This window comes from Trachemys scripta, chromosome 7 (assembly GCF_013100865.1).
Source record: "Trachemys scripta elegans isolate TJP31775 chromosome 7, CAS_Tse_1.0, whole genome shotgun sequence".
NCBI lineage: Eukaryota > Metazoa > Chordata > Testudines > Emydidae > Trachemys > Trachemys scripta.
In genome coordinates this window covers 68,256,723-68,271,973 of record NC_048304.1, presented here as the reverse complement: position 1 = coordinate 68,271,973, position 15,251 = coordinate 68,256,723, and the positions used below count along the sequence as shown (strand labels likewise).

Below are 15,251 nucleotides of genomic sequence, written 5' to 3'. Positions count from 1 at the left end.
ATGGGAAATACTTCTGCAGTGCTCAAGTTCAGGAATGCAAGACCCAGATATAGGGAAGTGACTACTTCCATGGAATTTACTATAACACCAAAGCCAAATAATGCACCCTGCCCTTTCCAGGACGTGGCTGTTGTAGAGTAGTGAGCTTCCTGCCTTTTCACAGTAGCTCTGCTGCAGGGCAGAATTAGGAAAAGACTAAAGGCTTGTTTACACTTAGAACGCTATAGAGGCACGGCTGCGCCATTGCAGCACTTCAAAGTAGACAATATTTATGCCAATGGGAGGACCTCTCCTGTCCACCTCCCTGAGAGGCGGTAGCTAGGTCGATGGAAAAATTCTTCTGTCAACCTAGTGCTGTCTACACAGGTACTTATACTGTCTTAATGCCACTCAAGGGTGTGGATTTTTCACACCCGTGCCATGTAGTTATGCTGACTTAATTTTCTAGTGTAGACCAGGCCTGAGCATTACCAACCCAGAGACAGATTCTGACACCCTTATTTACATTAAGTAGCACTTTACTCCGGGAGCAGTCCATTGAAATCAAGGTAGTCCATTCATAAATGAATGACATTCAATAATTAACATTAAAATAGTTTAATGGTGGCTTGCAGAGCATGCAGTATTGATGTAACTGCACAGAAATACAAAGGAGACAGTTCTCCAGTAGATATGAATTCCCCCCCACCCCCCCAAAAATAATTTACATCTTTTATTTATATGCATTTCCAAATGATAAGAGGTCATAGTATTTTTTTCCCCTTGTCTTCTCAATAGCAAGTTCAATTTATTCCAAGGCATGGTTTCAGATATTGTCTTTTGATTTGATGTTTGTAGGTACTGCATAGATAACTATCCTTCAGTTCCATTGGAGATCTGATGAGACCTCCAGAAACTCACTTCTCTCTCTCTCCAGATCCCTTCAAGCTTGACTTCTGCCTCTTTTTCTCCTTCTGTCCCATAATTCGAAAGAGTTTTTTCTTGGCTTCCTTTTGCCTCTTAAATTTCTCTTCCTCCTCCTTGTTCTTCCTTTTGAGGTAATCTTTAAGGTGCTGACGATGGTTTAATTTGGCCTTCTTTATTTTGTAACTATGCACGGTACCCAAAGCAGTAAGTAGGGCTGATATCTGATTGAAACAGAAAACAGAGTTAAATATAGAAATAGTTACATTTTGGGTGAGCCACAGAACAGCCTCCCAAAAGAAAGAACAAATGTTACCCCTGGGAAACCATGAGTTAAAGATATTATTTAATGAACAGTGTCAGGATCAGAGACATTGGGCAAATCACTTACTCTCACTGTGACTCTGTTTCACCTTTGTAAAATGGGGATAATTACCATGCCGAATCATAGGAACATTAAGAGGCTTAATTATCATTTATGAAGCTATTTTCAGATCCTTGCATTGAAGGTATTATTGAAAAGTGTTGTGCATCATCATTATTATAAGATTATTTAACTTTACAGGAAGGCTAAATTGAAGTTTACATCCTCCCGTTCTTACAAACCCTCTACCTTTCCCCAAATCCTGCATCAATTTCTTTATTTGTGTTCAAAGCCTCTCTTTACTATTAATGGATGGCAAACATAAGAGCAAAGAGAAGCAGGCAATTATATACCTAAAACTCCCATATGGTGCAATAACTGCAAACCATTGACCTAAACATCTTGAGAACACAAGGACTAGGACAAACACCTCTACCCCGATATAACGTTACCCAATATAACACGAATTCGGATATAACACAGTAAAGCTGCGCTCGGGGGGGGGGCGGGGCTGTGCACTCTGGTGGATCAAAGCAAGTTCGATATAACGCGGTTTCACCTATAACGCAGTAAGATTTTTTGGCTCCCGAGGACAGCGTTATATCGAGGTAGAGGTGTACTAGGAGAATTGGGGAGACATACATTTGCCATACATGATCTACTACAACAATTCCTAGCAACTATCTGCTCTGTAGTCTGCTCAGGACCAATTCAGCACAGAGCTCTGGTATGTACCATATACAGAGATGGAATGATGGCTGGAGGCAAGATATAATCCCAGGAACAAATTTTTGGCAATAGCTGCACATTTCAGTGATCCTAAAATTAAACTGAGAGTCACACATGATGCAAGCAACACCATCTTAAACAGGAGTGTTAATTTCACAATAAAACATATTTACCTTCTTTTCATGAGGCTCCCTGATAACCGCTGGTCTCCACTGGTCCTTCGTAGGCTTCGCTTTCTTCTCATGATTCTTAGGCTTGTTCTTAAATGGCAGTGCCTTCTGGAGTGCTTTAGGAATGTGGAGCTTATTGAAATGCTTCTTCTCCCTCACTATTGGCTTAAAAAAAACAAATCACACACACATAAGAATCATATTTTTATAACACTTTTCCTGTGCACAGTACTTTACATTTCAAATAAAATTAGTTCTCTGTCTTTCTTGCCCTTGGCTAGGGATGACAGACATAGTATAACACAGGTGAACCTAAGGCTAAGATTTTGTCATGGATATTTTTAGTAAAAGTCATGGACAGGTCATGGGCAATAAAGAAAAATTCATGGAGGCCCGTGACCTGTCCCTGACTTTTACTAAAAGTATCCATGATAAAATGGGAAGGGGCTGGGCAGCTGAGGGGTAGCTGGGAGCTCCAGGGCCCCCCTGCCTCTGCCATGGTGGTTGGGGAGCAGCTGGGGTCCCTCTGCCCTACCGTGGGGGCCGGGGGGTTGCGAGGTACCCCACTGCCCATGATGGCTCGCTGCCTCAGGTGGCGGGGATACCTCCCAACTCCCTGCCACTGCGGGAGGCTGTGGGACGCTGTCTCTCATTACATCTTTTGGATGAGAAGTAAAACAAAAGCCCTTATCACTTATGGGTCTTCAAAAAATCTTATGATGTGGTTTTACGAGATTATGGATATTAGCTTTGCCATCTAGGCCAAATGTCTTTGTGGTAATTAAGAAGTCTGCCTATATCAACCTCAATGCCATTTTATCTGGATGTCCCACTGGTTCTCCAACTTTTCATGGGTCACTTTGTAAATTCTCATTGATCCATCATCCAACTCAACACCTCGATCCCCCACAACTTGGTTCTTGCTCTGCAGACCACCCAAAAAGGGCCATGACAACTATTCTGTGAGTGAAGAGATGTACACATACAAACACACACTTATGTACATTGCACTTAATTTTACACTGATTTTAGGAACAGAGGTGGTCACATACACATATTTTAACTCACAGATTGCAAGAATATAAAAGATACCTTATAAAGGGAATCTTTGTTTTGCTTCAGTCTGATGCCCCGTTCGTGCCTCAGTTGGCCAGTTGTCTTCATTCCTGTCCAAGTATCTTTCTCACCTGCTGGCTTCAGCAAGGATGTTACTGGGTTATAGAAGGCTGGGATGGAAACAGGATACCAAGTCCGCATAAAGACAATATCTGAAAGGAAAGAACATGATCACTTCGCTTTTGACAATGTGGTTTACTGTATCCACGCTACAGATAAACATCATTTGAATAAGGAAGTCAACTGAATTACAACCCACACACTAAATTAACTTCTATTTTACAAGAGGAGCACTCCTCTTATCCTCAGTCTCTAGAGCATCAGGCAGAGCAATGCATGTATTAATACCTCTGGACTCCTCAAAACCTGCATACAAGTTACACAAAGAGAAGCATATTCCTGAAGAGTCCCAAGTTGAGTATCACTGTACTAGATATTCCTACACGATTAAAAAACATATAATGATCTATAGCAAAGGAGGTCACATATAGTCTGTGCCTATCAACAGCAGCATGTCCAAATTAGTCTTCCCTCTACATGTTTTTCAAAGCCAAACTATATGCTGCTATAATTTTCAACTAGCACAAATTCAATATGGTGTAACTACAATCATATGAGAACAGAGCATAGGGCACAGTGACCTGATGCACATATCATCCAACTTCAGTCAAGTAGGGAATCCCCAGCAGATCACTAAAAAATTAAACATCTGCTTTGTAATCACAAATCAGACGAGAGAAAAGCTTCTGATTCAGGGCTATCAACTCTCCCCTGATTCATAATAAAAATCCCTTTCTAGCACTCACACCGCTATATACAGCATATGCTTGAGTTCTCTAGGCAAACGGAGTTCTAAGTTCTCCAGAATATAGTTTACAAAACAAACTAATACTGAGGGGAGAAATAGGTCACTAATAGACCTTCATCTGTATTTCCTATTATTCTCAGTAATAGCATCATTGAAAAGAACCAAACATTAGTGATTTTTTTCCCAACTCTTTGTCACACACACATTCATCAACACGTAATAAATAATCAAAAGATTCTGTTCTCTTTGAATTCACATTTAGGTTATTAGAGAGTGAAGAATACAAATGGTGCTTCCATACTTGGGGAAGGAGGAGGAAAGGCATGGGATGATGATCTCTTATTTGGGGAGTGCTACTCACCACTCATCAGCAGCTTGTCTTCGAATGTTGCCCTGAACGCTCCTTCAGGTTTTCTAAGAGCCTTTTTGATCTGTCCTCGAATACCACTCACAGTGCGAATGGCCGCCCCTTCAAATTTAGCCACTTCTAATGGAGAATTGAACATTCCCTGTGAAACACAAAGATTATAGACCATTTATTAAAGATGGCATGTTTATTATGAATAAAATACAATCCCACCACTCTCTATACAGACTTGTGTAGGCTACAAAAACACAATCATCCCCAAGCAGTTTATCATAAACAGGAAATTGGGATCATAAAATGTTGTTCTTAAATTTATACGGTCACTGATCACATTAAGAATCTATGATGGTGATTATTTTTTTCTTCTAAGAGTCATCTAATTTACACCATATAAATAGAGGTAAAATTTCTTAACAATAAATTCAGGTTTTCACCTTTGCACCCACCCATCTCAACCATGAACATGTTAGAAAGCATCTTCCCATTTCTCCTTTGAAGATTTGTTTGCCATAACGTAACATTTGGCTGATGTCTTGTAAGCTGTAATTGCCTTAAATTACTTGGGGGGTGGGGAGGAGAGAAAGTACCTAATATAATGCAGCATTCTAGGACATGAGTTTCTGCATTTATAAAATACAAGTCAATGGGACTATTCATGGGCTTAAAGTTAAGTGAGCGATTGAGTGCTTTGTTGGACTGGGTGCAGAGCACTCAGCAACTTGCAGGCTCAAGCCCCAAGTCCCCTAACCTGAAGCTCTGTTTCCCTGATTTAGGGTAGCCTGCAGGCTTCACCAAAGTGGTTTGGCTCCTTGGAGATTCAGTCTTACACCACCTCCTCCCCCAGCCAGCTCCACAACTGTACAGGAAGTTTTAATTTCTGCAGGAGCTCAGTTTCCGTCCTGCAGTTTGTAAATGCTATAGGACCAAACCCTGCTGGAGAAGGAACAGACTGGGTTAATATTCTGCTGAGATGGCAGGCACTGGGGAAGCTGGCCAACTGATTATCCACACCCCACTTTTACGAAACCCTCTGGAAGACAGTACTGTATTTGGCACGACAGAGTTTAGAAGAGTGAGGTTTGACTAATGGACGTAGTCATAATAATTTATATTCCCTGTAAGATACTTTTACAAAATGTATTGAATATGCTTTAAAAAAAAATTACAAGGCCAAAAACCCTATTCAACATCCCTAACTCAGCAAAATTCCCATTACGTTGAGACTTCTGCCTGAAGAGACTGATGAACAGAGCCCAAAGTTGCATTTTCTTCCGACCTTCATTCTAGCAGGATTACAGTATACACACATACCTTAATAAATGATGTGTTTTTGTAAATTTTAAATGGGAAACCAGTCAGCTTTAATTTCTTCACAACTGTTATGGATTTATCTAAATCAAGCACGACTCCTGTGGCAGCTATCCGGAAATCAGGCTGAAATGTACAACAGTATAGATGATTGATAGATCATTAAATGTGTATAACAACAATCCTAATGCAGCGACTGAAGAACTCACTTGACAGATACTATTTCATGACATGTCATAACCAGAGTTCACAGACTGTACAACTTCAACAGTAGCACTGCAGCATGGCAAACTAAAATCAACTTCATGAAAACTGGTTGAGTTACTGCCAATGTCACATCCCTAGCACCCATTAATGAGCTATTCAGAATGGCTATTCAAATTAAAAAGTCATCTTTAAGATTTTTTTCCCCCATTTTCTACTGTACTCTGCACTCTGTTTCTTCATGAAAAAGAATTTTACATGCACACATGCAGAAGGGCTCAGAGCAAAGGGACTTTGTGTACTGTAATAACAATCATACCTCTCTTGTTGAGATATGAAGTTATCCTTTAAATATTTAAAAACCAAACAGAAAGGCAATATAAAAGAAGACACACATGCACTTCTCTCAGGGCTGGGTTAACAAAACAACGCCTCAAGAGTTACTACTGGGCTCACCAGGGAACGATCTGAATTCCTTAATATGTGGTGTAAGTGCATACAAGTGTACGTACAATAAAGGCATACCTACACTTGGAGCTAGGGTTGTGATTCCCACCTCACACAGACTTATTTGCATGAGCTCTCATGGATTTAGCATGCTAAAAATAGCAACATAGGCTAGCCGTGCCTAGAACAAACTCGCCTTAATCTCCTGCTAAGTTCCTGTGCTGTCACTCACTGCAGCTACACTAATAATTTTTAGCATGCTAGCTCAACAACAGCTAGCACATGTACATCTGCGTGTGCTGGGAATTACACTCTAGTTCTAAATCAGGGGTTCCCAAATCTTTTGCCTGCGTGACCCCATTTTAAAACTTACTCTTTCCTATAACCCCAGACAGCAACATAGCAGCCAAAGAATCCAAGGAATTTACCCATTAAGCATCTTATTTAATGATCTCTCAAGTGACACATGGGCTTGCGTGTTGCAACACAGCTTCTCAAAGTCTGGTGGCATGGTGGAAATTGCACCTCTAATCTCCAATGTGACATCAACGGTAGATTGATATCAGCCGATGGACACAAGAGTGCTGAACCCAGCTTCACACAAATATGTGCTTGTGCATGGCACCGTCAGTTTCACAGTGCATGTTTGAGAGTGCAGGATATTCATTCTGGACAGTGAACAAGAACACCAGGAGAGAAAGTTGGACCTATGTTCCTCACAAGAATCAATCACAGGAAATTTCGATGAGCTATTTGATTTCAGCTGCTGGCAAGTCCATGGCATCAGGCTTACACTGAAAGGGGTGTCACATCCAGTTATACTTTGTCACATCCAAGTTGTGGAAAAAGGATGAAAACTGTTCCTCCAGCTGGCTGTGATGCTCAGCCATCACCTGTGTGGGAGGCAGAAAAATTTCATTGTCTAATAGGAACTTGCAAAGCTGCGGGAAGAATTCATAGTTTGTCTTCAATAGATTATTCTTCCAGAAAACAATTTTCTTCATGAATCCTGGGATTCCATCACTCAGCTGAAGGATGTGGGTGTTCTTTCCTTGCAGACCTGTTTTCAATTCATTCAATTTCCCAAATGTATCTGTGACATAGGCAAGAAGGCACATCTCCCTTTGGTCACAAAGAAAATCAAAGAATTCACTCTTTTTGCAGTCTATTGCAGGGCATGCAGCTAGTCTCTCAGCTGAAAAAATTATCCCAGTATTTTTCCTCTCGAGAACCATAAACTTCAGTGTGGAACAACAGCACGTCATGATCAGACCCTATTTCTTCATACAGTTTTGCAGAGATGCAAACCTTGATGTAGTTCACAATAGATGAGACCTGCTGCAAAACTTCACCTAGCTCTGGACTCAGAGTTTTAGATGCCGGTTGGTCTCTGTGAAGTATGCAATGAATCCACACAGGAGACAGAGCAACTTTCTTTACTGAGGCACGCAGACCTGCTTTGTGGCCTGCCATAGCTGGAACTCCATCTGTGAAAAAGCCCACCATGCGATCACATGGTATATTTTTGTCTTGCATGTAGCACAACAAACACTGTATTTCTTGGCCCTCAAAAGCCAAGAAATTTGCATCATGGCACTCAGTGCTCACGTCAACTTGAAGAGCAAAAGCATCCGTGTTTTCCAGATGCTCCACCACTGTGTTTTCCTGATCTGCTGCTATTACTTCAAAAGCACACTGAAGCGGAGGACTGGAGAGTGGAATGGCTCTGAGATTGTTTGCCTTGTTTTCTTTGCACATTATGTTCACCATATTGATTGCAGCTCGCAAAATCAAAGTCTCTCCAATTGCGAGAGGCTTCTTGGTCTGTGTGATGTGGTAACTCCCCTCAAATGCCTTTTGAGCTTGGTCAGAGACAGACATGGCTCTCTCGAATTGCAAATGTTGATGGGAAAGTTAGTTTTGGAGCTGGACAAGTGACCTTGTTTTTCCTATGTGGTCCTTGTGAAGCGTTTCCAAGTGTCGTTTAAGTTTATTAGGCTTCCTGCTTTCACAAGATAACACTGTGTGACATAGCAGGCATTTTGGCCTTTCTTCGTTCTTGACTAAAACACTGCCAGAAGCTGGGAATAAGTGACAGGGGATGGATCACTTGATGATTACCTGTTCTGTTCATTCCCTCTGGGGCAGCTGGCATTGGCCACTGTCAGAAGACAGCATACTGGGCTAGATGGACCTTTGGCCTGACCCAGTAGGGCTTGTGGAAGCAGGCTATTCTTATTTTCTGATGAAGCCATAATTAAAGAAAGCCTCATCATTTGTGAGCACGTTTCTTGGACTCTTGTTTTTTGTTCATAACTGCAACAGTCGACTCTACTGGAGGCTGAAGCAGATACTATGCATAAAAATGAGTCCATTGTGCCTCTTATCACAAAGCAGAAAGAGGAATTCACTGTTAAGCACATGAGGCCAGGACTCAGGAAAGCCACATGTGGTGAAACTAAGTCAGCACAGAGACAGTGACTTACAATGATTCTTTACCCTTGAGTGCCAACAGGGTACTCAGAGTGGCATAAAAGAAGATAGACTCCCTAAGGTAGGGCCCATACAAGCCACTGCCGATTTCCATGTCAGAAAAGGCTAGCGCAGGCTCCTACCAGCTTAAGTAGAAAGGATGCTCTGTTGATGAGGCTGCTGCCCACAGTCAAGGATCTTCTGCATTCAAGTCCCTCAGCTGGATGCTTGCACAACCACCTCCACATAGGCAATGTGTCCAGACCTGCTCCACAAATGCCACACCAGGAGGCATCTGATCTACAAAATGGCAGTGCTCTGGTGAAGTGTCTGTGAAACAGGTCTGGACACGTTCGGGGGAAAGATGACATCGTCTTGCAGGCTGAAACTGATCCCCTGGACCTCCAAATCCAGCTGCTGATGGTGCGACCCACAGTTGGGAATCTGTGCTCTAAGTGTTACACATAGCCTAAATGTATACACAACCAAAAGCATACTTTAATATAGTATGCACACCACCATTGATCAACAATGTTGAAGAGACACCTGTAATATTTCTGGCAAATAGGGTTTCAGATCAATCACAGTGCAGGAAAGAAACTCTTGTGTCAGGTATGTCTCTGCTCTTCAGTGAATCTGATCTCACTAAAATGAGGTTATCTTATACACTTGGAACATCAGCCCAGCAGGAGTAGGAATATATCATTCCATTCAAACCTTTACCAAATGAAGTATCTATCTAGCTCCTTCTCTATGTCTTCATACCATGCTCATCATCACAGTATCTGAGTGCCTTACAAATTTTAAAAGATCTTCAAAGATACTGTCATATCCTTGTTTTAGCATAAGTACACTTTCCAATAAAATTCACTGTTTGATACAATGATCTACAGAAAGAGCCAAGTAACATTTTGTGATAATAAACCTACCGTTGTGCCACTGACTGACTGAATTGCCAAAAATCCTGTCCCTTGGGGAGTGATGGGGCCTAAAACCAAAATTGAATAAAACAAATTATGACCTGTTTGGCTAGACAATAACTGGCTATTGTTTTAAGGTAGTCTCAGAATGATGAAATAATATTAGTGTGTTTAGAATGATGTATTCTATATCCCCCACCAAAAAAAGAGACAGGTTAAACTAGTCATTCAGCACATTACTCACATAAGTAGTCCCACTTTGAAGTGAATGGAATTACTTGTGTGAGTGAAATAATTCCCATGAGCAAGTGTTTGCAGGACTGGGCCCTTAACATGCTCTCTCTTTCTGGACATACAGTCACCAGTTCCCCCTTGATGCAATATCCCAGCAGGCTAATCAGAATTTGACTGGAGCCCTGCATGAAGGAGTTAGATAGTTCCCTCTCGACCTCCCTTCTCTCTCTTAACCATACTGCACATTTGCTAATTCTTAGTATTATTTTATATCCTGTGGGGAATAAACATTTGTTTTAAGTGATTCTTCCTTTCCCCAAAGTTATCAGATGGTTATTTGTATAGGAAAATCCTAATGCCTCCTCTAAGGCTAGGGAGTTTTGCAGTTTACCACATGGTTGTAGATTGTAAATCTAAGTAATCTTTACCCCAAAATGTTGCTCCACAATGCATATGTTGTGGTGAATACTTAAGAAGCCTATGACGCCCGTTATGATCTTCAATGTAGTACATAGGGATAGTCTGAAATCGCCTCCACCCCAAGGAGAAGATTATAGGGTCCCGTGTTTTAAGTATCTTCTTATACCAACGATGTTTTTTCAGACGTAACTAGTTAAAAGAAAAGATTAACAATATTAAAAGCACAGAATTAGCCCTAATATCAGTGATTATTGAAGCAATTTCCATCCTTCCTAAATGCTTGTTTAACCACCAAAGAACTTTATTTTTTAAAAAACATGTCTATTCATGATGGTCAGGGTGACTTAAACTAAGACAGCTGGCGTTTCATCTATTTAAAATTTTTTAAAACTGTGTGTATACAATACACACACAGATTACATACATACACACACATCTATCTATCCCTTTTCCCAAACCTTTGATTGTAATTTGCCTTATTTAGACTTTGTCTAAACTAGCACTTTTGTCGGTAAAACTTTTGTTAGTCGGGGGGTGAAAAGACACCCCACTGAGCGACAAAAGTTTCACTGACAAAAGCATTGGTGTGGACAGCGCTATGTCGACGGGAGATGCTCTCCCACCTACATGGCTACCGCTGCTCGTCAGGGGTGGTTTAATTATGCCAGCGGAAGAGTTCTCTCCCTCTGGTATAGAGCAGCTACACGGGAGACCTTACATCTGTGCCGCTGTAAGGTCTGTGGCGTAGACAAAGCTTTAGATTATAGACCCTAGGGAACTGCAAATGTGTTTGCATGAGCTTGTTCAGCAACTAGGACAATGGGGGGAGGGGTCTCTAATGTAATATAAATACCAAAATAACAAAAATGATAACATTTTCCTTCTGACCATCAAACCAGTATTAAAACAGGATAGCAGCCAAGTTACAATCTCAAACATTGGACTTTTAAATTAACCATGCCAAAAGCTCTTTCTTTTTTCAGCATAAGGACCTCAGATGAAGGATCTATCTCAATTTTTTTAGCTATTAATTACATTTGCCAAATAGGAAATAAAAATAAACAGCAATACCATGCCTACTGAATCACAGCTATACCACTATCCACAGCACACACAGCTTTGGCTCCATACCTGTACATATCCCACATTTCCTTCGCTGTTGCCTAAACCACCCAGGATGATTGGATAGTGAGGGTCAAAATTAAGCACAAATTCACATGGAATATTCTCAATCTCTATTCGAACATACATCCCAGGGCGGAAGCCCTCGTACTGAACTCTGGATTCATCATCCTGGTCTTCAAATTCAGCCCGATTAAGCTATGTGAGAAAGATGGAGAGGAAAAATTTTAATGGGTATGAGCAAGGCTTGTGCAGAAGGTTTCAGTTTTACTTTAAAAGCAAATTAACACTAATTTATGTGGTATCTGTCTGGATAGCCCTAATAGTTCTAGTAACTTACTTCAGAGTAACAGATGTCTGCCACCACAAATCCTTTCCTTTGCAGCTCCCTTTAGGAAACAGCAGATCCAGCTTTACATAGGAAAGTCTGAAACACATCTGGGCATGTTGCTCTACCCGGAGTAGAGTGCCCAGAAGAAACAAGTGACTTTCTGGACAGATCCTTAGAACTGAATTTAGGGTAAAATTTCAAAAAGTGCCTAAAAAAAAGTGCCTAAATAAAGCACTTGGAGGAGAGGAAGGTAATCAGGAACAGTCAGCATGGATTCACCAAGGGCAAGTCATGCCTGACCAACCTGATTGCCTTCTATGATGAGATAACTGGCTCTGTGGATATGGGGAAAGCAGTGGATGTGATATATTTTGACTTTAGCAAAGCTTTTGATATGGTCTCCCACAGTATTCTTGCCATCAAGTTAAAATAGTATTTATTGGATGAATGGACTATAAGGTGGATAGAAAGTTGGCTAAATTGTCAGGCTCAACAAGTAGCGATCAACAGCTCGATGTTTAGTTGGCAGCTGGTATCAAGCGGAGTGCCGCAGGGATCGGTCCTGGGGCTGGTTTTGTTCAACATCTTCATTAATGATCTGGATGATGGATGGATTGCATCCTCAGCAAGTTCTCAGATGACATTAAGCTGGGGGGGAGAAGTAGATACGCTGGAGGGTAGGGATAGGATACAGAGTGACCTAGACAAATTGGAGGATTGGGCCAAAAGAAATCTGATGAGGTTCAACAAAGACAAGTGCAGAGTCCTGCACTTAGGAAGGAAGAATCCCATGCACCACTACAGGTTGGGGACCAACTGGCTAAGCAGCAGTTCTGCAGAAAAGGACCTACGGATTACAGTGGATGAGAAGGTGGATATGAGTCAGCAGTGTGCCCTTGTTGCCAAGAAGGCTAACGGCATATTGGGCTTCATTAGTAGGAGCACTGCCAGCAGATCGAGGAAATGATTACTCCCCTCTATTCGGCACTGGTGAGGCCACATCTGGAGTATTGTGTCCAGTTTGGGGCCCCCAACTACAGAAAGGATGTGGACAAATTGGAGAGAGCCCAGCGGAGGGCAATGAAAATGATCAAGGGGCTGGGGCACATGACTTATGAGGAGAGGCTGAGGGAACTGGGCTTGTTTAGTCTGCAGAAGAGAAGAGTAAGGGGGGATTTGATAGCAGCCTTCAACTACCTGAAGGGGGGTTTCAAAGAGGATGGAGCTCGGCTGTTCTCAGTAGTGGCAGATGACAGAACAAGGAGCAATGGTCTCAAGTTGCAGAGAGGGAGGTGTAGGTTGGATATTAGGAAACACTATTTCATTAGGAGGGTGGTGAAGCACTGGAATTGGTTACCTAGGGAGGTGGTGGAATCTCCATCCTTAGAGGTTTTTAAGGCCCGGCTTGACAAAGCCCTGGCTGGGATGATTTAGTTGGTGCTAGTCCTGCTTTGAGCCGGGGGTTGGACTAGATGACCTCCTGAGGTCTCTTCCAACCCTAATCTTCTATGGTTCTAAATGATCTGGGCACCATAATCAGTTATGAAAATGGGATGTGAGCTCCTAAATCATCTAACACTTGTGCCCTATTTGAGGGCCTGTCTTTATCGGCGAGATGACATGTGTACCTAAGGCTAGGTCTACACTACGGGGGGAGGAGGGGTCGACCTAAGATACACAAGCGTATTTTAGGTCGACTTACCTGGCTGTGAGGATGGCGGCGAGTCGACCGCTGCCACCCTGCTGTCGACTCCGCTTCCGCCTCTTGGCGCGGTGGATTTCCGGAGTCGACGGCAGAGCCATCGGGGATCATTTTATTGCATCTTCACTAGACGCGATAAGTCGATCCCCAATAGATAGATTGCTACCTGCCAATCTGGCAGGTAGTGAAGACGTGCCCTAAGATTCTATGTAATTAACAAAAGATCCTTGAAACTAACAGGAGGGTTCTTTCCCTCTGTTTTTGTACTGCTAGGAACATCTATATTTTGCTATGCCACTACCGATTGTTCTTGATGCTGTTTGTGCAGATGTTGGAGTCTAACAAATAGGATAAATCCTGTGGTTCAAGTATATTTCTGAAGTCTTTGGATTTCTCCAATATACTTGGGCTCTCTCTCTCTCTCTGGCCTGTGTTGGCAATACACTGCTTGAGGACCACTAGAATACGTTTCCCTAACAGGCCTTAAGTGCAGGAGCTCTAAATTGGCTCTCTCTTTTACTGGAAGAGGCTTGTTTACATTTTAAGTGTTCTTATGCAAGCACATTAGAACACAAGGTCTAGTTGTTTGGTACTTATGTCAGAGACTAATGCAAACTGGTACAACTGAGTTAATGGCTAATCTGAGCAAGATTTTGTTAGATAAGATGGTGTACACTATGGGTCTTTTTTTTTTTTTTTAAATAACCTTACACTATGATATAAATCGGCAAGGTTCTTCAGAAAGATGTCAGTGTAATACAAAAAGCTATGTTAAAAACTACATTCAGGGTTTCATTTAACAACTAAACATTGCAGCAGAGTTACCAGTTCAAATTGTGTCTCAAACGTCTTTGAAAATTATCACCACACATCTGGAACAGGGGTTCTCACATTTTTCAAGTGTGGAATACATTCTGATGTTCATTTTGCCTTGTGGACACCTATTTACTTGCTTGTGATGCCTTAATATCCATATGGCAACCACAGCAATTGCTTAAAAGAATAAGTAATTATTAGCAAAGTATTTTTGTATTTTTAGCTGTAGTCAGTACAATAAAGATTTTGATCTCTTTAAAGGTAAATCACAGACTACACTTGCTTTTAATTTCATATCCCCTTCCCAGCTGATATTTCTTTCCATTGAAAACACCTACCACGTGACTAGCTTGCTCTCTGCAAACAACCATTAAGAGTTCCACGGACCACAGCTTGGGAACCCCTAAACAGCTAACATTTACACAGTAGCTTTAGGCGAGTGCCACGTTTTAGTAGCAATAGTGACTCAATAAGTCAATTTAAAGGAAGAGCTTCAAAAGACTGGTATTTTGTTTTTTAAAAAATGGTAATGGAATCACACTATTCACCCATTAAGAACATCCCTCTAAACGTATGGGGTTTTGCATATAAATTCTGAAAAGCTATCAGTGGTTGCTGAATCTAAGGGCTTGTCTACACTGGCACTTTACAGCGCTGCAACTTTCTCGTTCGGGGTGTGAAAAAACACCCCCCTGAGCGCTGCAAGTTTCAGTGCTGTAAAGTGCCAGTGTAGACAGTGCACCAGCTCTGGGAGCCGAGCTTAAAGTCACTCCAGTAAAGTCACCAGCACTGGGAGCTATGCCCCTGGTGAAGGTGGG

General features: G+C 41.7%; 1 protein-coding gene across 1 annotated transcript in view; it reads right to left on the bottom strand.

Annotated features, from left to right (window-relative positions):
- Positions 1–581: 581 nt before the first annotated feature.
- Positions 582–15,251, bottom strand: part of BMS1 (BMS1 ribosome biogenesis factor) — a 41,157-nt gene continuing 26,487 nt past the window's right edge. The window contains exons 16-23 of the mRNA XM_034776434.1: positions 11,594–11,782; positions 10,471–10,651; positions 9,818–9,876; positions 5,769–5,891; positions 4,452–4,599; positions 3,259–3,434; positions 2,170–2,331; positions 582–1,127 (exon numbers count right to left, since the gene is read on the bottom strand). Of these exons, the coding sequence (XP_034632325.1) occupies positions 897–1,127; positions 2,170–2,331; positions 3,259–3,434; positions 4,452–4,599; positions 5,769–5,891; positions 9,818–9,876; positions 10,471–10,651; positions 11,594–11,782 (1,269 nt within the window). The 3' untranslated portion in view covers positions 582–896. The remainder of the gene's footprint in view (positions 1,128–2,169; positions 2,332–3,258; positions 3,435–4,451; positions 4,600–5,768; positions 5,892–9,817; positions 9,877–10,470; positions 10,652–11,593; positions 11,783–15,251) is intronic.